At 42.7% G+C, this 19,603-nt stretch overlaps 1 protein-coding gene across 1 annotated transcript in view; it reads right to left on the bottom strand.

Annotated features, from left to right (window-relative positions):
• Nucleotides 1-19,603, bottom strand: part of LOC144043765 (semaphorin-6B-like) — a 50,071-nt gene that overhangs the window by 23,741 nt on the left and 6,727 nt on the right. The window contains exons 3-6 of the mRNA XM_077557725.1: nt 2,939-3,062; nt 1,805-1,916; nt 950-1,010; nt 817-879 (exon numbers count right to left, since the gene is read on the bottom strand). Of these exons, the coding sequence (XP_077413851.1) occupies nt 817-879; nt 950-1,010; nt 1,805-1,916; nt 2,939-3,059 (357 nt within the window). The 5' untranslated portion in view covers nt 3,060-3,062. The remainder of the gene's footprint in view (nt 1-816; nt 880-949; nt 1,011-1,804; nt 1,917-2,938; nt 3,063-19,603) is intronic.

Raw genomic sequence — 19,603 nt, 5'->3', positions numbered from 1 at the left:
TGAATATATAAATATATATATTTTATCCAAAAATTATTTTCCTTACTCTTAGCCCAGTTGACGGGTTGTGGGATGTCAGTATTACTGTATTTAGATAACAACAACAAAATGTTCTGTAAATTGTGGCATCCATGGAAGATGTGACCGAAAGTGCTTGTTTTTAAAATACACTGTATATATTGGGGAAGGGATGTTTTTCCCCCCATTTTACGTTACAGGGTCTCTAGCTGATCAGATTTTAAATACTTGTAAAGCGGAGGACCTTGATGGCGTCAACATTTTTCTGTCCTCTGGTTGGTTCCTTTTGTTACAGCCAAGCTCCACTAGCAAAACATGATCTCTGGTGAGAATATTTTGTTTATATATTCAGGTTTTTGATAAATATTGATTCTGACATGATAGTGGCGGTTTTAAGAGGTGGACTGATTTGGCCACGTATTGCCACTCTCAACAGTGTCCTGCCTCATCTGACTTCCATTTACTTGTTACCTCCCTGAAGCCATGTTTCCCTCGCTGTTCTTTCCTGTAAACAATTTCCTTTTTTTTTTTTTTTTTAACAAGATGTCACAACCACCGTATAATTAATGATGTTACCTTCATATTTTACACTTTCCCACCTGTCCAAGAGGCACTGGTAAAAATGACTTTCAAGTCTAATTGGAGTTATTTTTTTTAGTTCATTGATCTTAGTTTCAATTAAGTGATGATCTGGTTGTTCAGTAACATGAATTTACATGCAAAATAAATAAGGTAACAGCTGTTGTGTGCGTCCACGCAAATGGTGTTGATAAATGTCTGCATGTCTCCCAACAATACCTCATGTTTCCCCTTCATTCGGCACACTCGAATGTCGTTTTTGTTGGATTCCCATGTCCGTTTCTATCCAAAGGAGAGTGAAAACTTAATTAATGAGAATCATTTTGTGAGGGTGCAACAAAATGACCATTACCTTGCTGTAGAACATCTCATCGCCTGCCATGTTGTCCAGTTCCACCCGGTATAAATCATCTCTACAATCACACATAAACATAATTGGGTGAAAGGCATAGCCACTTTTCTTCCCTTTTATTTATTTTCAAACTGCCCTATATGTTTGTCTTTCACAATGTTGAGTGTTTTTCATGAATCACATGATGACAGCTTTGGATTCTTGCCTTTCACATTTTGTTTTAATGAATGTTAACTTGAGGCTCATTACACAGTTGGAAAAAAATCTACCAAAGCAAACTAGCTCATACCATACACATCGAGGGAAAACAACCCAGATTTACTAATTAGTAAATTTAACAACCTAAGGGGCACAAGCATGTAAAATTTATTTGCACTAATTTTACTAAAGTATTTTTTCCCCTCCACATTTATCTCAAGGTAAAAATGAAAGCCGTATTAAGTTGATTTAGGGGTTTTCATTCAAATGTACGGTATTTAGATTTCGTGCAGAATGTAATACGGCATGTACTGTACACTTACTGGACTATTCATTAGTTACACCTACACACCTCAAATAAAAGGCAACAAAAAAAGGTATGCGTATATTAAACGACAATATAAATCCTCACACAAAGTCAGATTTTTTTAAAATCCAGTATATATTGTGTCTTGTCATTTTTACTGTATTTGTGTGCATACGTGTCAGTACATGTACACCGAATGAAGTGTCCAAATCAGTGTAATACACACTAACCAGAGCAAAAAACAAAACAAAAAAAAAGTCTTACAGTGACAGCAGATGGAAGCCTCAAATACAAGCTATGAATGCGAGCACATCAGACACACACAGTTGGAGACGGTTGCCGTTGGTTACCTGGCTCCGATGTAGAGCGTTCGGTTGAGTTGGAGAACCGTCTGGATGTGCAGCTCCTGCCTCTGTGCTGAACGGTGAGCTCTGCCCAGGAACACTGGATACCTTCTTACCACTGAAATGAGCAAAGAGTTTCATGTTGAGGAATTAAGGATAAAAAAAACATTTTGGTATATTTGTTAAAACTGTCAGCATGACTTGACAGTAATACATGGTTGAGCAACTTAAATACTGGATGGGGCGACAATTTTTCATCAGTGCTACTGGGGGGCCACATGACAAAAATGAAAGATGATGATATAAAATGAATGAATTATTAGTTTGCCACTAGATGGCACTAAATCATACACACTGTCCCTTTAAGTGAGGCTACTGTACCATCAATCTTGCAAACAGTTTTAAAACTACAAACTCCCGCTTCAACAGTTGAGGACAGTAGTATTCTTTTTACAGAAAATGTACTGAAAATAACTGCGGCAGACTTCAAACAGCCTCCCTAATGCTCAATTTAATTCAACCCTAATTGATGCCATGATGCTTTTGTGTTAAAAGGCAGAGACTATTGTGTAGTACAGCCCATAAACATTTAAATACTCTTGTTTCCCCCCCCGCCCCCTTCCTTTTTAGAGGCCACTCTAATGAGACCAACAGTTTGTGCTTGTTATTGTAGTCAGAAAATATTAGTGTTTTCTTTCTCTTAATGATGGTGGGAGGACGTGGCTGAATGAGAGTGATCCAAAGTTTCAAAACGGGAGACAGCCGCCTCCACGGGGTGCTCATCACCAGGAGACCGATTGGGAAAATGTCTCATGGACTACAGGTCAGCAGGCAAGGACGACGCCATACATCTCCTCAGGTCTTCTCCCCTTTTTCTTTGTAACCTGAGCCCTCTCCGTCCATCCAAAATGTCTTCCCGTGTCCCTTGAAATCCAAACAAATTCTATTTGCTTTCCTTTCCTCCTGAGTTTTCATGCTTTGGCATGGAGGGGAGCTTTATACATCTAAATCAACTCTTATGTCCCAGTGTATTTTCTAATGCAGCCCCACGCCAAGGCTGAGACTTTTGACCCCCAATTTCCACATTTATCATGGGGCCATACATCAACACGACACACACACAAACACAAGGACACATACCCTCCAAAGGGACGTAGCTGAGTGGACTGGGCTCCTCTGGGAATGAGCCATCAGCCAGATGAAGCAGCAGGAGAAAAAACGTGAGGAGAGGACCCACGGTTGCCATGGTAGCAGAATACATGTGCTGTTAACAAAATCAGAGAGAGAACCAAAAATGTACACATTTTTCACACATGCACACACACAAACATTTTCAATGGGTTGGTCCGGAAAACGGTGGTGGCCAGGAAGAATGTGTGTGTACGTGTATTTGTGTGAGCCATAAATCATGTAGAAATACTTTATCACTTATACTTAAGTAGATTTTTCCGATATATGTACTTCATTTGAGTGTTTATTTTTCTGACACCTTTTTATGTAGGCCTACTTTTAATCCCTACATTTGAAAACATCAGTAACTTTCTGCTCTTTACGTTTTCAAAATAGGCTCATTGGTTTTCAACGTCCGTGGACGAGAACGTGATGTAAAAAAAAAAAAAGTACATAGAGAGAGGTCAAATCGAAGGGACTTTAAGACTAATATGGGGGAAACAACAGAGACAGCAACAACATGAACTAAGCTTAGAGCATTAACGATACAATAAAGTCAAAGTCAAGATGATGATACAATAAAATCAAGCTACTCCCCCATTTGTGCCATTATTTAAAGAAAATGTTTCTACGTTTTTGGCTCCAAGAATGATTAATGGTCTTGTGCCAGTCCAAAACTGTAAAAATCTGCTGAGTAATCTGAAAATTATACTGGTAACGTGTGTTTTTCAGTTGCCATGAGTTAATTAAGCATTTTCATGTTAAGCTAGTTAACAAGGGAACATGTTAGCATAAAAGACTATTATATATAATTATTATTATTATTGTATATATAATAATAATTATTATTATTGCAATGAGTTATCTAAATGGGTATAGTATAAAATTGACAGTAGAATTTAATTTTTTAATCATTTTTATTTCATAACATTTGGAAACAAGTTCTCCTTGTAGCTTTGTCTGTTCAGGACATTATACTGACATTCAAGGCTTAAGTGTCTCTGCTTTGTGTTCTGAAGTTCCTCCTTACAGAGTCTGAGAGAGGAATTGTTTACCCCTTAGACGTCTTAGTCCATTTTCTTGTAACATAGCCATACACTGTGCTAGACATTGCCTAGCTAGCTAATGCTAAAGTTCAAACAGTGTAAGAGGTTTTAGAATGTTGAAGATCATTACCTAAGACTGTTTTTTTTATTTTTACTTGAAGTCGCTGAAAGGTGAAAATAAACCCTACCAATCACCAAGTATATAAAACGAGGCTTCAAAATAATTCATAACATTCATCAACAACCGCTGTGGTCAAGTTTGCTGAATGCGCTGAAACCACGCCCCACTTAGCTGTCTTTCTTATGCCTACACATAACTGCATGTTTGAGCTGCAAAAATATAAAGCCTCCAGTAGCTTGAATTTATCTCACGGGTCGCGAAAAAGCCATGCCAACCCGAAGCCCCAGTCCACAGCACGTTTGCTGTCAAGTCGGTCTTTGTTTAAAGAAGAAAGAAAAAAATCTCCTCGTTCTTCTACCAAACTCTATGTGACGAGCTCACACTCACAGCCAACAATGTTGTACTCTAAAGTGGATATCTAGAAGACTATTGGAAAGGAGTATTTTTGAAAAGTAGGCAATGCTTGCTAGCTAGCTAGCTATATGGCATCTAGCTACTGCAACTGCATGTCACAATTGTGCTGGCTAACCTCGGTTGGCGTTCAAGTTCTTTAACCGTGGGTTGGGGTACCTCATGCCAGGGCCAATGTGCGTTACAGTGCGCCATTTTAGCCACGGCAAATATTCAAGAAAACTGAAACGGTAAAAAAAAATTTACATTTGTTTTTAGAAATTACCTACAAACCTGTACAATAAATCTCTGAATTCACTCTACAGTACTTTAAGTACAGAAGTTACTTTTACTAGACTTTTTTTAATTATTTTTATTTTTGTATTTGTTCTTCTACTCAAGTACAGAATTTGAGTACTTTTGCTACTTCCAGTGTGTGTGCGCGTGCATATTTGCATGTGTGCTGATAGGGTCAGAAGTGCAGCAGTGTGACTGCTGCCACCAAGCTGCCAGCAGCAGGAAGCTGATGTCTTTCTATTGTTGCTTTCTGGTGTAATAGAGCTCCATTGTCAGAAATGTCAGTCCATTGTCAGAGTGCTGAAACAGAAGAGGATTCTCACAGCCATAAAACACACCCAAGCACAAAACAGTCACAGACTACAAAGCCAGTTTGGGTGGTAATGTTCCTAACGCTGATGGTCTTTCTACATGAACATATGGGGGGCTTTATTTTGGGTAATCAGCCACAAAAGTGGATGACTTCCCCTTTATGAGTAGAAATGGAGGAAACAAAGAGGAGAAGATGTGTGAATAGGATGGGCAGGTTTTTTTCTCAGGGCTACAGGGCAGAAGTGCAGAGCGCGCGCGCACACACACACACACGCAAGTTTGTTTTACTATCTTTGTGGGACCATCTCATTGACATAATACATTTCCTAGCCCCTTCCCCTAACCCCAACCATCAAAAATGATTGCCCACCCCTATTCCTTACCCTAACCTCAACCATAACCCAATTAAAACCTAAACTCTAAAACCAAGTCTTGACCTTCAAAAAGAGGTCTAAACTTGTGGGGTCCAGCAAAATGGCCCCACATGGACAGATGGGCCCCACAACTCTGTGAAATCCCGAAATGTTGGCCCCACTATGTAACACACACACACACGCACACACTGACCATGTTTTACTACCCTGACTACTAGAGTAGTATAGTGTTTCCCAGCACATACAGTAATTTACATTTTTTTTTAAAAATGTCACAAAAAGTCCATACATTGGTGCCTTTTAGTTTAATTATTTCCTTGACGACACTTGTAACTCATAAAATGAAATAAAATTGACGAGGACAAACAAAGATAAGCAAAGAAAAGAAAAACAACACCCACAAGAAGAGCACTAGAGGTAGAGTACTTGAGTTTTGGGGCCTTATTTTAGTGCCCAGCTCAAGTCTAACTGCGTGCATGGGTGAAGCTTTCTTCATTTTGCTTGTCTATCACAGATTGAAGAGGGCATTTGTGCCGTTGTGGGATGGAATGCAGGCGACTCCCGGCCAATCGAAGCGGCTCCTTCCCCTTTAAAATCAGGGCCTCATTAATATGCGTCCTAAAAAAAACAACATTAACGTCATTTAGTTTATAAAACCTGTGATCCGTTGTCAACTACGTTTCTGTGCAAATGTATTTTCATGCCCACTTCATCGTCCAAAAATATTAGAACGATCGCCCCAATTTTTGGATTTCATAGACGTTGTGAGCTGTTGCCTATGAAGAGGAAATGATGGGAGCCTGCTTCCGTCCATAAAATCAAAAATATTATATCTTGGTAATATTTTCAGAGTATGATTTGGGCATGAGTGGAGATGTGCACATAATTTTGGTGATAATCGATCACCATTTTTAGACGTAGCGCTTGTCATAGTCATATGTTTTTTTCCCCCCTTCCCTTTCTCGTAGAAAGGACTAGACGGTTTAGAGTGCTATCTAACTCATGGCAATACTTGACGATGCTATACGGCATTTGAATACCAAAATACGTAGACCAGGGATCAAGCAAAAAATGAACATATTACAGCACGAGCTACGTCAAAAATTGTCAAGGTGTTGCTCGGTGTATGTCATTATTTTGATGCTTAAATGTTTTTCAGGGAATCAAATGCAATTGATATTTGCAGTATTAATGTTAATACACACTGCCTAATCGAACAATTAATTTTCAGTGGTGTGTTGCTTTAATAGTAATAATTTTTTCAATGGATTGATTTCTACAATTATTCAGAGGGATCGTCCCACACTGTTGTCATATTTCTGAATGAAACACGATGACATCCACCACACACGTCGACGGAGCGCTGAATTTGTCCGGCTGCGCCTCGTTCAAATCCACCAAAATCATGTTACACCACCTGCGCCACCACTTAGACCTGCTTTCTGCAAATCTATAATCTCGTCTACTTTTTGTAACCAAATTGCCAGATGTGCCGAAGGCGCGGTAGCTCCGTCAGTCTACTAAATTCACAAACACGCTAAACTAGACTTGCCCTGGCACGAAAATGAAATAAAGATGTACCTGTTTTCACGCCGAGTGCCCGAGCGCCTGTGTACGAAAATAGGGCCCTTTGTCTTTTGTTGCTGTGCAGCGCTGCTCAAATAGTGGAACACGTGCAGTTTGATGATCAGAAAGAAAGATCATGGATTGAAGAAAGGATGTGACGAATAACAAAAATGCTCCAAGTATATCAAATCAACCCGAAAGCCACCTTCCATTCTCCCTTCAGCTGCATCACTTATTTCTTTTCAATTTGTCTTGCTTCCTCCATCACCGTCCTCTTCCTGTTAATGCAACCTTTCAAACTCTCTCAGCGTGTGATATAACTTGGTGAGGTTTCTGAAAACGAACGCCGGGTGACTGTTGCTACGGTGATAGGAATTGTTTTTCAGGTGAAAAATAAATATCCATAAATAGGATGTGCATTCACCTGCAGCAGTTGGAGAAGTGACAAGCTGTTTGAAGACTTCAGGGACGGGATGGGCGTTACGCACATAATCACATACGCACGTGCACACGCGCACGCGCAAGGGACAATTCCAGTCTAGAGATTGCATCTTTGACATCTGTAAACCTGATAGAGTGGATGAAGCCTGAGGGGAGGTGCAGGGTCTTTTCATCTGACTCTCCATCAGGATTCGCCGGTCTGCCACTGTCATTTCATTACGGCCATTTCATGGGCGGGATCCAAATTTGTCGCATAATATGAAAATGAAATTCCGTTACATTGAATGGATTGAGAGGACGGACGTGCGAAATTAAAAAGGAGTCAAATGAAGCGTGTGTTCCTCTGAGATTTGGAATCATATGGTTATGGAGTAGCACTGTCACATTACATTTAGCCATCCCTCTTCTTCTGCTCCCGCCTTCCTCTTTCACACACACGCGGACACTTTCGTGCAATATGGTGCTCATGCAACCCACAAAAACCTTCAGGCCATCATTGATGAAGCCTCCTCATTAGAGTGTGTATTGACTGAGGTAATCGATCTATAAGGTACACCATGAGATCTGGGTCAACACCAACAGTCCGGAGTAGAAGCTGACGGATAGCACGAGGAGAAAGGCTCGGCATCTTTAAGCATGAACACAGCACTGCTTAGAGTCTGATGTGCTAAACTGTAGTAGTCCAAACTATGGCCTGGGGGCCATTTGTGGCCCGCTATCCACGTTTAATTGGACCACAGCATATGCTAAAAATGACATTTGCCACTAATAAGTTTGTTTTATATACTATTCCTGTATATCTTTTCTTAATATGCAAAGATGCAAATTGACTACTTGGTTTTAAATTAGTAACAATATTTCTCTTCATAACACTGTGCCAAATAAAGATAATTAATTATGCCAGAAATTTTCTTTTTTTTCCACTTTCTCCCCTGTGTCAAGGTCCAAATTGTGAAAATATCATTATGAACTAGGCAAATATTTTTGCAGAAATTCCATGGGGATGCTGAAAATCTGAATGCTATTACCTGAATGCTAAGATTTGCATGTGCTTATGAAATAAATTGAAAGATAAATTTAAAAAGTACTAAAATATGGTCCAAGAGGGGTTGAACCCAGGTACTAAAAAAAAAAGAAAAGCTCAGCTTATGACAAATTTCTCCTTTTTGCTTCGGAATGTAGAGATGGGATTCAACTGCTATTTGCCTTATAGAAAGCTGTTCAGTTAGCAGTTTTCCCCAAAAAACATAATATACAAGCAATAAGCAATTGCTTAATTGTCTGATTTTGGCAAGCTTGTAAAATTAAAAAGTTTTTTTTTTAAAAAATTCTAACTGCAATGCAATGCAGCGTCCACTATTTGGTATCTTAGTAAATCAGGCTCTCTGCGTTTTGTTAAACAGGGTTTTTATTTTTTTGAGTCAGAGCTGTTCTGAGGAAGAGAGCACTTAACAAAGCTGCAGTGAGGATCATAAAACCAGTATCATATAATGAAGCGAAGGCAGCCGAAGCAGCCATTAGAAGGAAGTACGCGTCGTGCAGTATGTGTCAGAACGTGATGGCGTGATTGAATTAAACGGCGTGACACTGACACGTTTATCATGGGACGCAAACAGCTTGGCAGTGTAATCTCGCCTCATCAAGCAAACTATTAACAAATCACCTGCTAATACTCGCATCATTAACCGATCAGTAAGTTGTCGGATGCAGTGCGGTCACCTGTTTACACCTTCTCAGGTGTTGCACATGCTTGTTTCTCATCAGCTGGGACCAAGCACCATTTCATCATGCCCAGTGTGCACTTGTTATCACCATGACGGATCTGGCAAGCGGTAAGCAGCAAAATGACAATTACTAAATGTCCATCACTTTTAATTCAATGTGTCAACAACATGAAAGATCTCGTATTTATCTTTAATCCCATCACAGAAGTGCTAGGTGAATGTGCTCATTTTTTTTGTACGAGGCTGCTGAGCCAGATCGATATGTTTTTATCCTGCAAAACACAGACACAAGTGCTCCATCTCTCCCTGTGGTGGGCACTATTTGCGGTCCACGATAATACATAAATCTGAGAAACCTCAGCATACCTCTTGGAACACATACCAACAGAATGGCAAAAGGATGCACCAATCACTGCTTTTTAGTTGAGATGTTAGCGCCAGACTGAAATGTTCATTAACCAAGACTAATCAGCTTCCCCACACCAGTTAAGTAGAGCAGTTGTAGAGAATCAAGAAAAAATAGGCGGATATGGCTATCGTGTCATATTGCCTTGCGTCAGCATTTTTCTGTCCTCTGATCGGTTGGTCAGAGCAAATCATGTTGCAGCCAATTTCAGCTTGCAAGACACATCTGTTGTGATCTGCACACATGAATACATTCAATAATGGGCATCTCTGGTGGAGTCATTCTACCAGACACGTGCCGGTTGAGTCCACGTTTGATAAAGTGTATAAGGCACAAAAAATGTGCTTAAGTGTGGGTTCTTAAACTTAAAGATTTTCATTTGATTGCTGTTGTCAACGGGATATGAGTAAATAATATATATTTTGAGAGTGACATACTATTTTTAATCATTTTCATGAGTACATGGCCATTTTCACGTCCGTATTGACCAACATAACATTTGCATCTAAAATAGCGTTATCACCCAAAAATTATTTTTAATCTAACCATTATTATTTCCACGAGCATAAGTGTGTCACGGATTCCATAAAACATTTTTTTTTTTATTATTATTTGTGTGCGTCCCTCGGTTTATTTTACCACCCCATCACACTTATCAGTTTTGTCTATAAATCACTAACTGTTGCTTTAAGTGACATCACAGCATTTGAACTTCTGGAGCAGCCAGGAAGAAAGTAGGTTCTGACATTCATTTTTTTAATTCTTTTTTTTTAAATTTTTTTGTTGTTTTTTCATGCCAGATAAGGTGTTAGGGCTCCTGTAGTCTCCCCATGAGCCCTGCAATTCCCCTGTCCTTTCCCCCCCCCTTTTTTCTTGTGTGTGTGTGAGTGTGTGTGTGTGTGCGTGTGTGCCCGTTGCTGCTCGTTATGGGAAGGAGGCACAGCTGAGGCAGAGGCCAGGTGTTGGCAATCACCACCAACCTACATAAGCCTGCCCTGGACCTCACCTTGCTGCCAGATCGTCTTGTCACCCGTTTGGCTACTCTCTCCCAGGTCATACTCAGCTCACTCCAGTCATGTCTGGATTCCCGTCGGCCAGCCTGCTTCCCCGCTTGCCAGCCTCCCTGTTCCCCGAACCCCGCACCTCCCGCTTGGACACCATTCCCTGCCTCCCTGACTACTTGTGCTCTCATTAAACTGCTCTCACGCCAACCTGTCTCTGCTTTTGTTTCTACACTTGGGTCCTGCTCATGCACCCTCCCTCGAACCCTAACAGTACAATCTGGCCAGGTGGACCACGCAGATACGGATCCCGCACGCTGCAACCAGGTTACGCAAGGACTCCTATTGGAGCCGCATGACCAAGCTTTCCACGTCCTCCTCTGTAAGGTCAAGGAATTCTCTGAGTCCCTAGCTTCGGTCCAAAGCCAACTGGCAACGCTGCAGGTTTCCGGTCAGCCCGCCTCACCGACAGTGCAAGCACCCGCTCATGTCTCGCCTTTTCAGGTTGCCAGAGAACCACTCGGCTCTTGTCGGGCATTTCTGGTGCAGTGTGCCCTGGTATTTGAACAGCAACCCTACACGAATAGCTCGGACTGAGCCAAAATAGCCTACCTCATTGGCTATCTCCGGTGGGCAGCACTCGCATGGGCGTCCGTAGAGTGGGAGCGCCAATCAAATGCCTGTTCCACATATTCCGACTTCACGGAGGAGATGCGTAAAGTTGTTGCTCACCCCGTACACGGTAAAGAGGCGGCCAAGCGTCTCATGTCCCTCCGCAAGGGCTCCCGGAGCATGGCCAAACTCCACCGAGTTTTGAACGCTTGCAGTGGAGAGCAAGTTCAACGACGAAGCGCTCTAAGAAGTGTTCCTTCATGCCCTCAATGAGTTTCTCAAGGACGAGTTGGCCTCCCGTGACGAGCCGTCAAGCCAGACATTGGTGAGCCAGACCCACACCTCCTCCTTGCGCCAACTGCAGCTGTCGGCCACGTTGCTCTATAAATACCAGCCCAGATCCATGTCCACATTGAATGATTGTGGAGCAGATGAGAGCTTTATCAATCACAACCTGGTGAAGGAGATTCGCCCATTGCCAACCTCTTTCAAAACCACTGCGCTTAATGGCCAGTTGCTGTTTCAGGTCACACAGCAGTCCACACCCATTTCGCTCCGTCTCTCAGGTAACCACTGCGAGGAGATCAGTTTGTTGTTTTCGAGTGTCCCTAATCACCCCTAGTCCTAGGGTTACCATGGCTCAATAAAATAAAATAAAATAGACTGGACCACTCCTAAGCTCACTGCCTGGAGTACCTTCTGCCTCCAGCACTGTTCACAGTCGGTCCGAGACCAAGGAGTCTGATCCCCTTGAGTCAACCAGCCGGATCTTCCAAACCTCACTTCTGTCCCTGCTTGTTAACACGACCTCAGTCAGGTCTTCTCCAAGGATTGTGCAGCTGCTTTGCCACCCCACCGGCTCTATGACTGTGCCATTGACCTGTTGCCCGGTTCCACACTTTCCAAGGATCGGCTCAACAACCTCTCACGGCTAGAAAGAGAAACAATGGAGAAGTATCTCAGAGTCCCTGGCCGATGGTATTATCCACCCTTCTTCCTCCCCGGTTGGTGGTTGCTGGTTTCTTCTTTGTGGGAAAGAAAGACAAGACCTTGAGACCATGTACCAATTACCGGGACCTTAACGACATCAGCGTTAAGAACAAGTACTCCATCCCTCTCCATGAGGCGTGCATCTTCTCCAGGCTCCATACCATCTAGTCCACATCAGGGAGGGCGACGAGTGGAAGATGGCCTTCAACACCCCCTTAGGTCACTACGAGTATCTTCGTCATACCTTTTGGACTAACCAACGCAACCGCAGTATTCCAGGCGCTGGTCAACGGTGTCTTCCAGGACATGATCAACAACTTTGTCTTTGTCTACGTCAATGACATCCTGATTTTCTCTGGGTCACCTTCTGAGCATGTGAGGCATGTGTGACTGGTCCTCCATTGGCTCCTGGAGAACAGGCTCTTTGTCAAAGCTGTCCCTAAGACCGTTTTCCTCAGTTACGTCATTGCAAAATCGGAGTTATGCATGGATCCAGCCAAGGTGACCGCCGTCTCCGAGTGGTCAAGGCAGCTGCAGCGTTTCCTGGGCTTTACTAACTTTTATCTGAGATTCGTAAAAACCTACAGCCGCATCGCAGCCCTCCTCATGGCCGTCACCTTTACTGCCGTCCCTTTCCTCTGGTCGTGAGAAGCTGACATTTTACGACCTCAAGCACCGCTTCACGTCTACCCCAGTTCTCATCCACCCTGACCATTCACGGCAGTTCATAGTGGAGGTAGATGCATCGGAGACAGGAGTTGGGACTGTGCTTTCGCAGCGGCTTACCAAGGATGGAACGGTGCACCCCTGCTCCTACTTCTCCCGCAAACTCTCTCCTCCAGAACGAAATTACAGCATTGGTGACCGGGAGCTCTTGGTGGTCAAGTTGGTCTGGAGGAGTGGCGCCATTTTCTGGAGGGGACGGAACAGCCGTTTGTGGTGTGGACAGACCACAAGAACATGGAGTACCTCAAGTCTGCTAAATGGCTGAACCCCAGGCAAGCCAGATGGTCCCTTTGTTTTTGCCCATTTCCGCTTTATCTTGTCCTGTGTCCCAGGGTCGAAGAACACAAAGCCTGACGCTCTGTCCTGCCAGTTTGCCGCCACTGACAACCAGAACCGATCCTCCCCCCAACCTGCTTCGTGGATTCTGTGGAGCTGGGGATTGAGGCAGTGGTCAGGAACACCTAAGGACAACCGGATCGCAGAGGTGGGTCACCGAGAACCTTTTTTGTCTTAGACAATGTTCGTCCTGAAGTGGGTGCACACGTCTCGCCTCACTTGCCATTATCTGTCCTGCACCAGTGTTTCTGATCGCTCACCATGGGAATGGACACACGATCCTACGTACTGTCTGTGCCCGAAACAAGACGTCGACCCGGCCCAGCTCTGGATACCTTCGGCCGTTGCCGATTCCCAGCCGCCCCTGGTCCCACATCACTCTCGATTTCGTCATGGACCTCCCTCCATCCAAGGGTAACACCGCCTTACTCACTATCATCGACAGGTTCTCTAAAGCCGCCCACTTCATCGTCTTGGCCAAACTCTCAGAGACCACCAACTTGTTGATCAAGCACGTGTTTCGCCTCCACTGCATTCTGCAAGATGTGGTCTCGGATAGAGGCCCCCAGTTCACCTCGCTGGTCTGGAAATCTTTTTTCTCTGCCCTAGGCATCCCTGTCAGCCTGTCTTCTGGATACCACCCACAAACCAACGGATAAACAGAACGTGCCAATCAGCAACTAAAATCCGGGGGGGGGTGGGGGGGGTTGTACTGTTAGAGATCCTGCAGTCTCCCCATGAGCCCTGCTCTTCCCCTTTCCTTTTTTCCCCTTGTGTGTGAGTGGGTGCGTGCTTGTTACTGCTCGTTATGGGAAGGAGGCAGAGGCCAGGTGTCGGCAACCTCCAACCTACATAAGCCAGCCCTGGACCGCACATCGGCGCCAGATCTTGTCTTGTTGCTCAGTCAGTCGAATCTAGCTGTTTCATTATTCTTGTTGAAAAGTCAGTGCCTTGTTTGCTCACCTGTTAGGCTAGTCTCTCCCATGTCATCCTCCACCCGCTCCAGTCGTGTCTGGATTCCTGTCGGCCAACCTGCTTCCCCGCTTGCCAGACTGCCTGTTCCCCTGAACCCCCCGGACCCCGCACCTCCCGCTTGGACACCATTCCTTGACTACTTGTGGTCTCATTAAACTGCTCGCACGCTAACCTGCCTCTGCACTTGGGTCCCGCTCGTTCACCCTCCCTCGAACCCTAACATAAAGTCCGTCAAGCTCAATCCAACCACTTCGTCACACAATATTTATAGAGATTATTATTTTTTTTAATAAAAAAATTACACTTTTAATGTAAAGAAAATAATATTTTTAATTGAGAGTAAGTATACTCTCTTAGGTCAGGAACTTGTAGAACAATGGCCATTTCCAGGTGAAATTCATCACTGCATCATATTTTATTTAATTGTTCATAGGTGTGAAAATGTTTGCTAATGGTTGTCTACATGTGCCCTGTGATTGACTGGTGACCAGGTCAAAGGGTACCACAACTCCCATCCCAATTCAGTGAGGATAGACTTCACTTTACCTGTGATCATGAACAGCATAATAAAATGGATGGATCACTGTTTAACTTCACCATTTGATAAAGCTCACGTCAATGAAATGAGCATTTATATCTTTTAAACGCCATGTATTAGATACGATGTTGCAGGCATACCCAATAAAGTGACTTTTTTGTGCCAGAAGCATCCAGTATGTGTCCCTCGTGATGACGTTCATTCCAAATGTGTTTTCTTTTGTTGCATTCAATCTGAGGTTATGATTAGCTCTACAGGCAAAACCTCTCCTTTCCACCGTCTCTGGTGCTGCAGCCACTTCACTCCTGCCTTTGTTACCGTAGCAACCGATAGCAAAGCTTGGTAGCTCTGTTGCAGGAGATGTAAAAGCAAAGATGTAGGTTCACTCTCATACACATGCACAATGCATATCTACGCCTATGCGCACACTCAAATGCGGGCGCACATCCATATGAGAGCAAATGCCATGAGGTGGTGGGGGTCCCCACTTTTCAACCAGAAGGGGGATGGGCTGAGGACGCGTTGTCTTCGCATCGACACATTGGCATTATCATTACAGATTATTTGACATCAGTGTATCCAACATACAGTATATAAAAGAAAACAGCAGATAGCACACATTTAAGAGCAAAATGACTTTGACTGGAAGTTTTTTCATTACATAATTATATTATAACTAAAGCAACATCGGATAAACAAACAGCCAAGTTAAAAAAAATCTATCTATCTATCTATCTATCTATCTATCTATCTATCTATCTATCTATCTATCTATCTATCTATCTATCTATCTATCTATCTATCTATCTATCTATCTATATCTAATCTTGACTTGGATCATACCAGTCAAAGGACAGTAAGCAGGTTAAATCCCTGAATAAAGTAAAATGGCCTGAGGGTAGAAACACAGACATGGGCTAAACTGGGAGAAGTGGGTCACCTTCACAGAACTGCATCCCGCTAGCAAGATGGTTTCATTAACGAACTTGCAACTTGCCTTTGACTGAACACTAATGTACAGTAGCATACAGAAAATGTAGCAATTAATGGAATCCAGAAATACTTTCTGAGTGTAGTATTGTCTGACCACAGATGCAATAAATACACTAGTAACACTCCAGATGACCTTTGTGTGAGAAAAAAAAATCTTTCTGCCACACAACCAATATGTGCATGAAAACGCTGCTCTTATATATTACAAGGTTCATGCTTTAAAAAGCAATTATTGTATAAATGTTAACTGCATACTGTATTGTAGTCGAGAGGAGGACTTGTGCATAGGCGGGGCATTAGTCACAGCAAAAAAAATAAAAGAGGAAAACTGAAAGGATGTGAAACAGTTTTACCTCCACAATTCAGTACTACACAGTTCAGTCTTTTTAATAAATTTTCAGCACTCAATTTCAAACACGTATAATATATTTTAGGGATGAGTCAGTACTGTTACTGTTACACCACTCATCGGACACTTTCGGGTGTGGAATGAGCTTGTACTTTATTGCTCTTAACAGAGTTAACATTCAACCATCAAGCGCTACAGCACCGAACGTTTTATATAGGGGGGGCTACAGGTACTCAAGTACTGAGTAATTAATGAGGCACTTACTTAATGCAAGCACACATTGAGTTCCTACACATATTGACTTTGTTCACAAGCATATTACGTTCCCCATCTGACCATTAGCGTGGATTTTAAACACAGAAGGGCCAACACATGCCTTATGAAAATTAAACTGCACTAAAAAAGTAGCCACCCGAGGGTGCTAGAACCACACAAATGGAAATCAACCCGAATTTTTTTTTTAATAGATGTGCTGCTTTTAATATCGCGACATGACAACGACAATATATTGTGGCAGTTTTGCCGTTATCGTTACATCCCTAGTGGTGAACTAATAGAATGTAACAATTTTGAAGCACGACCACTGCGGTGCCTCAAAGAAACCCCATTTAGCAAGGCTACCACAAATTGCAATCAATTATTATTTGGAGTGAGTGAGCAGGAGCTAACGCGAGTGACGAGCAAAAGTGGCTAGTAAGAACTTGCTGGAGCGGCTAACAAGAGCGGCTAGCAGGAGGAGCTAGTAAAAACAACCGAGAGCAAGGCAGAGGGAAACAATCGGCGGGAGCCTGAATCACGGGCCTCATCGACAACCAACAGATGTGGAATGTAAGTAGCGGTTAGCCCATTGGGTCCCACACTAAGTGCGAGCACCACCACAGCATACGTACAGTACAGTGCACTAACGGATCATTTCATTAGGCACATCTGCACAATATAATGAGATCCAATACAAGAGCAGTATCAAAATTCTCATAATAACATTCAGTTCAGACACAGTTCCAGTCCTTGATCCCATTAGATTGTGCAAATATACCTGATGAAATAGCCTCAAGGCATATAAACGACTATAATTTCTTATCCTTATAGCACCATGATGTCATGATAACAGACTATCTATTTGGATGAAATAGGATCGTTGATTGTTGCATGTGCAATAGTATGACTGGGCAGGAAGGTATAAGCGCAGTTTCAAATATCTCCCTGGAATGCGACAATGCCAGCAGCGCCCACATCACATCCAACCGGATCGTTGAAAGACAAGAAAGAGGACACATGCATATTTATTTCTGTTCCCAGACCGGATCACATGCACTCATTTACAAATATAATAGAAAGCCTGCACACACACAGACAGACAGACAGACAATTGCCCGCTTTCCAGCAATGGGAACACTGTGTCAAGTCTTTATCTTATCAAGTTGAAGGCGATATTCCCTGAAGTGGCTGCCTGTCTCCTCAGTGCAGCTCTAATCACACAGAAGAGAATCTGTCTTTTGCTGTTAAATATCCTAAAATGCTATTCAATCTACAGGGTCATTTATATGCTAATGCAAGGTTAACCCTGTGCGGCCCTCTGACGCAGCTGCGGGCTCGCCTGTTTTGTGTGTGGCTGATAGAGAAAAGTGAGGGAAAGGAGAGCAAATTAGTGATGGTGAGTGAAGGAGGTAAAAGAAAGAGATGAAAAAGGATGGGAGCTGTAGGAAAAGAGATATTCCCAAGGGTGGGTGCCGTAGGTAATTAAAACAGGATGGACAGAGCTGGAGTCTAGCCAGCAAGAGCTCCGTCTCCCCTCAGACTTCTCCTCCAATCGGGCCCTTCCGCCTAAAGCCAAATTGCTGCTAGCAGCAGACACGCTGCAATCGTTGGCTGCAGTGAGTTGGCAGCTTATATGATAACGGACGGCTGTGATAAATGCACAGATCCAAAATGGAGGGGCCAAGCAAGTGGTAAATAGTAAATAGCTGTAAAAAAAAAAAAAAACACAACAACTTCATGGCCAATAATAAAACGCCACATGTGTGCATACGCGCACAAACGCTGGTGCGTGTCCATCCACGCTGCAGCAAGGGCAAATGTTACTAACTGGAGTTTGACTGCAGTAAGCGCATATACATTCACTGCACAGCCCGGAGCTGGAGGCCAGCACATGAGTATGCAGCGCACACACACGCGGTCATGAACACAGAGTCAGGCGCATGCACGCTCCAGCCATGTAGAACCACAAGGAAGATAACATCATGTAACACAATAGGCCTATTATTTCAGCTTGTGCTAAGCATAATAAAAATAAGACCACTTCATTAGATTGAGATGTGCTATTTCTACTCCTCTAGAGGCTTTGCTTAATAAGACGAGTTAACATGGCAACCATTGTGCATGATGTCAAATGAATCCCAGGCAGTAAGGTTGCTCATATTCCTGACATCTTGTTCTGTGTGGGCAGAGATCACCAATACGGGTAAATTTAGCTCTTTTGACAGAAGCCTGTTAAGAGGATCAGAGCTCACAATAGGTGGTCTTTGCACAGCAGATATAATTTTTTTTTAAAATGCTTGTACTATCGACTGCAGCTTCCCCCCTCCTCGCAGGTATGAATTCATGTTTTGCTTTACTCAGTCCCATGGAAAGCCATTATTAAAAAAACAAAGTTTGTTTGGACTGGATGAAGGCGAGCGATTAGCCACAACAAAGATTCAGTCGAGCTATGAAAGTATCTTGACTACAGCCGTGAGACAAAGGACTTGGATGCGCATTTATCTCCCACTAAAAAGTCTTCCAAATGTCTCCGGCTAAGCCGCCGTAGCTAAAGCCTGCCTTTGGCTGAAGCTCTTGCTGAATTTGTTGGAAAACAAAAAGCATCAAAACACGGCAAGTTTAGAGACGAAGACTGAGAAATAGCGCCGCCATTCATTTTGTGCACAAAGGTAAGAAGTCAAGTGCTTCTTCTGTGGCATTTGTGGAAAGGTTACTTTGGTTATTGCTTGTTTTATTTGTCTGCGGCTGTAGATTGAGTTAACAAAAAATACAACCCAAAGGTGTATTGTCATTTTCGCTTTTTGCAAAGGCGAGAATTTTATGAGATCACGGGAGGTGACGGATTAGACAACCTGTTTGTTTTCAAAGACGAAGCAGCTGGAAGATCACGCACAACCCAATTTCCGTGCAATAAGAGGATTGGCTGCATGCAAAGAGCTGAGATATATATATATATATATATATATATATATATATATATATATATAACGATATTAAAATAACAGGGCACTGCAAAAGGGACTGTAGAAATTTTGAGAAAAAAATATAGTAAAATAAGAAAACTATTACTTCAAATAAGCAAAATTATAATAATTATTAATTAAATTTACCTGTAAGATTATGAAAAAATATTTGGCCCAAAATAAGAAAATACTACAGCCAATATCAATTATATTAATA

The sequence above is a fragment of the Vanacampus margaritifer genome, chromosome 2 (genome assembly GCF_051991255.1).
Source record: "Vanacampus margaritifer isolate UIUO_Vmar chromosome 2, RoL_Vmar_1.0, whole genome shotgun sequence".
In the NCBI taxonomy this organism is placed as follows: Eukaryota; Metazoa; Chordata; class Actinopteri; order Syngnathiformes; family Syngnathidae; genus Vanacampus; species Vanacampus margaritifer.
Note: the sequence above shows the minus strand (reverse complement) of the source record. Positions and strands in the feature narration are given on the sequence as shown.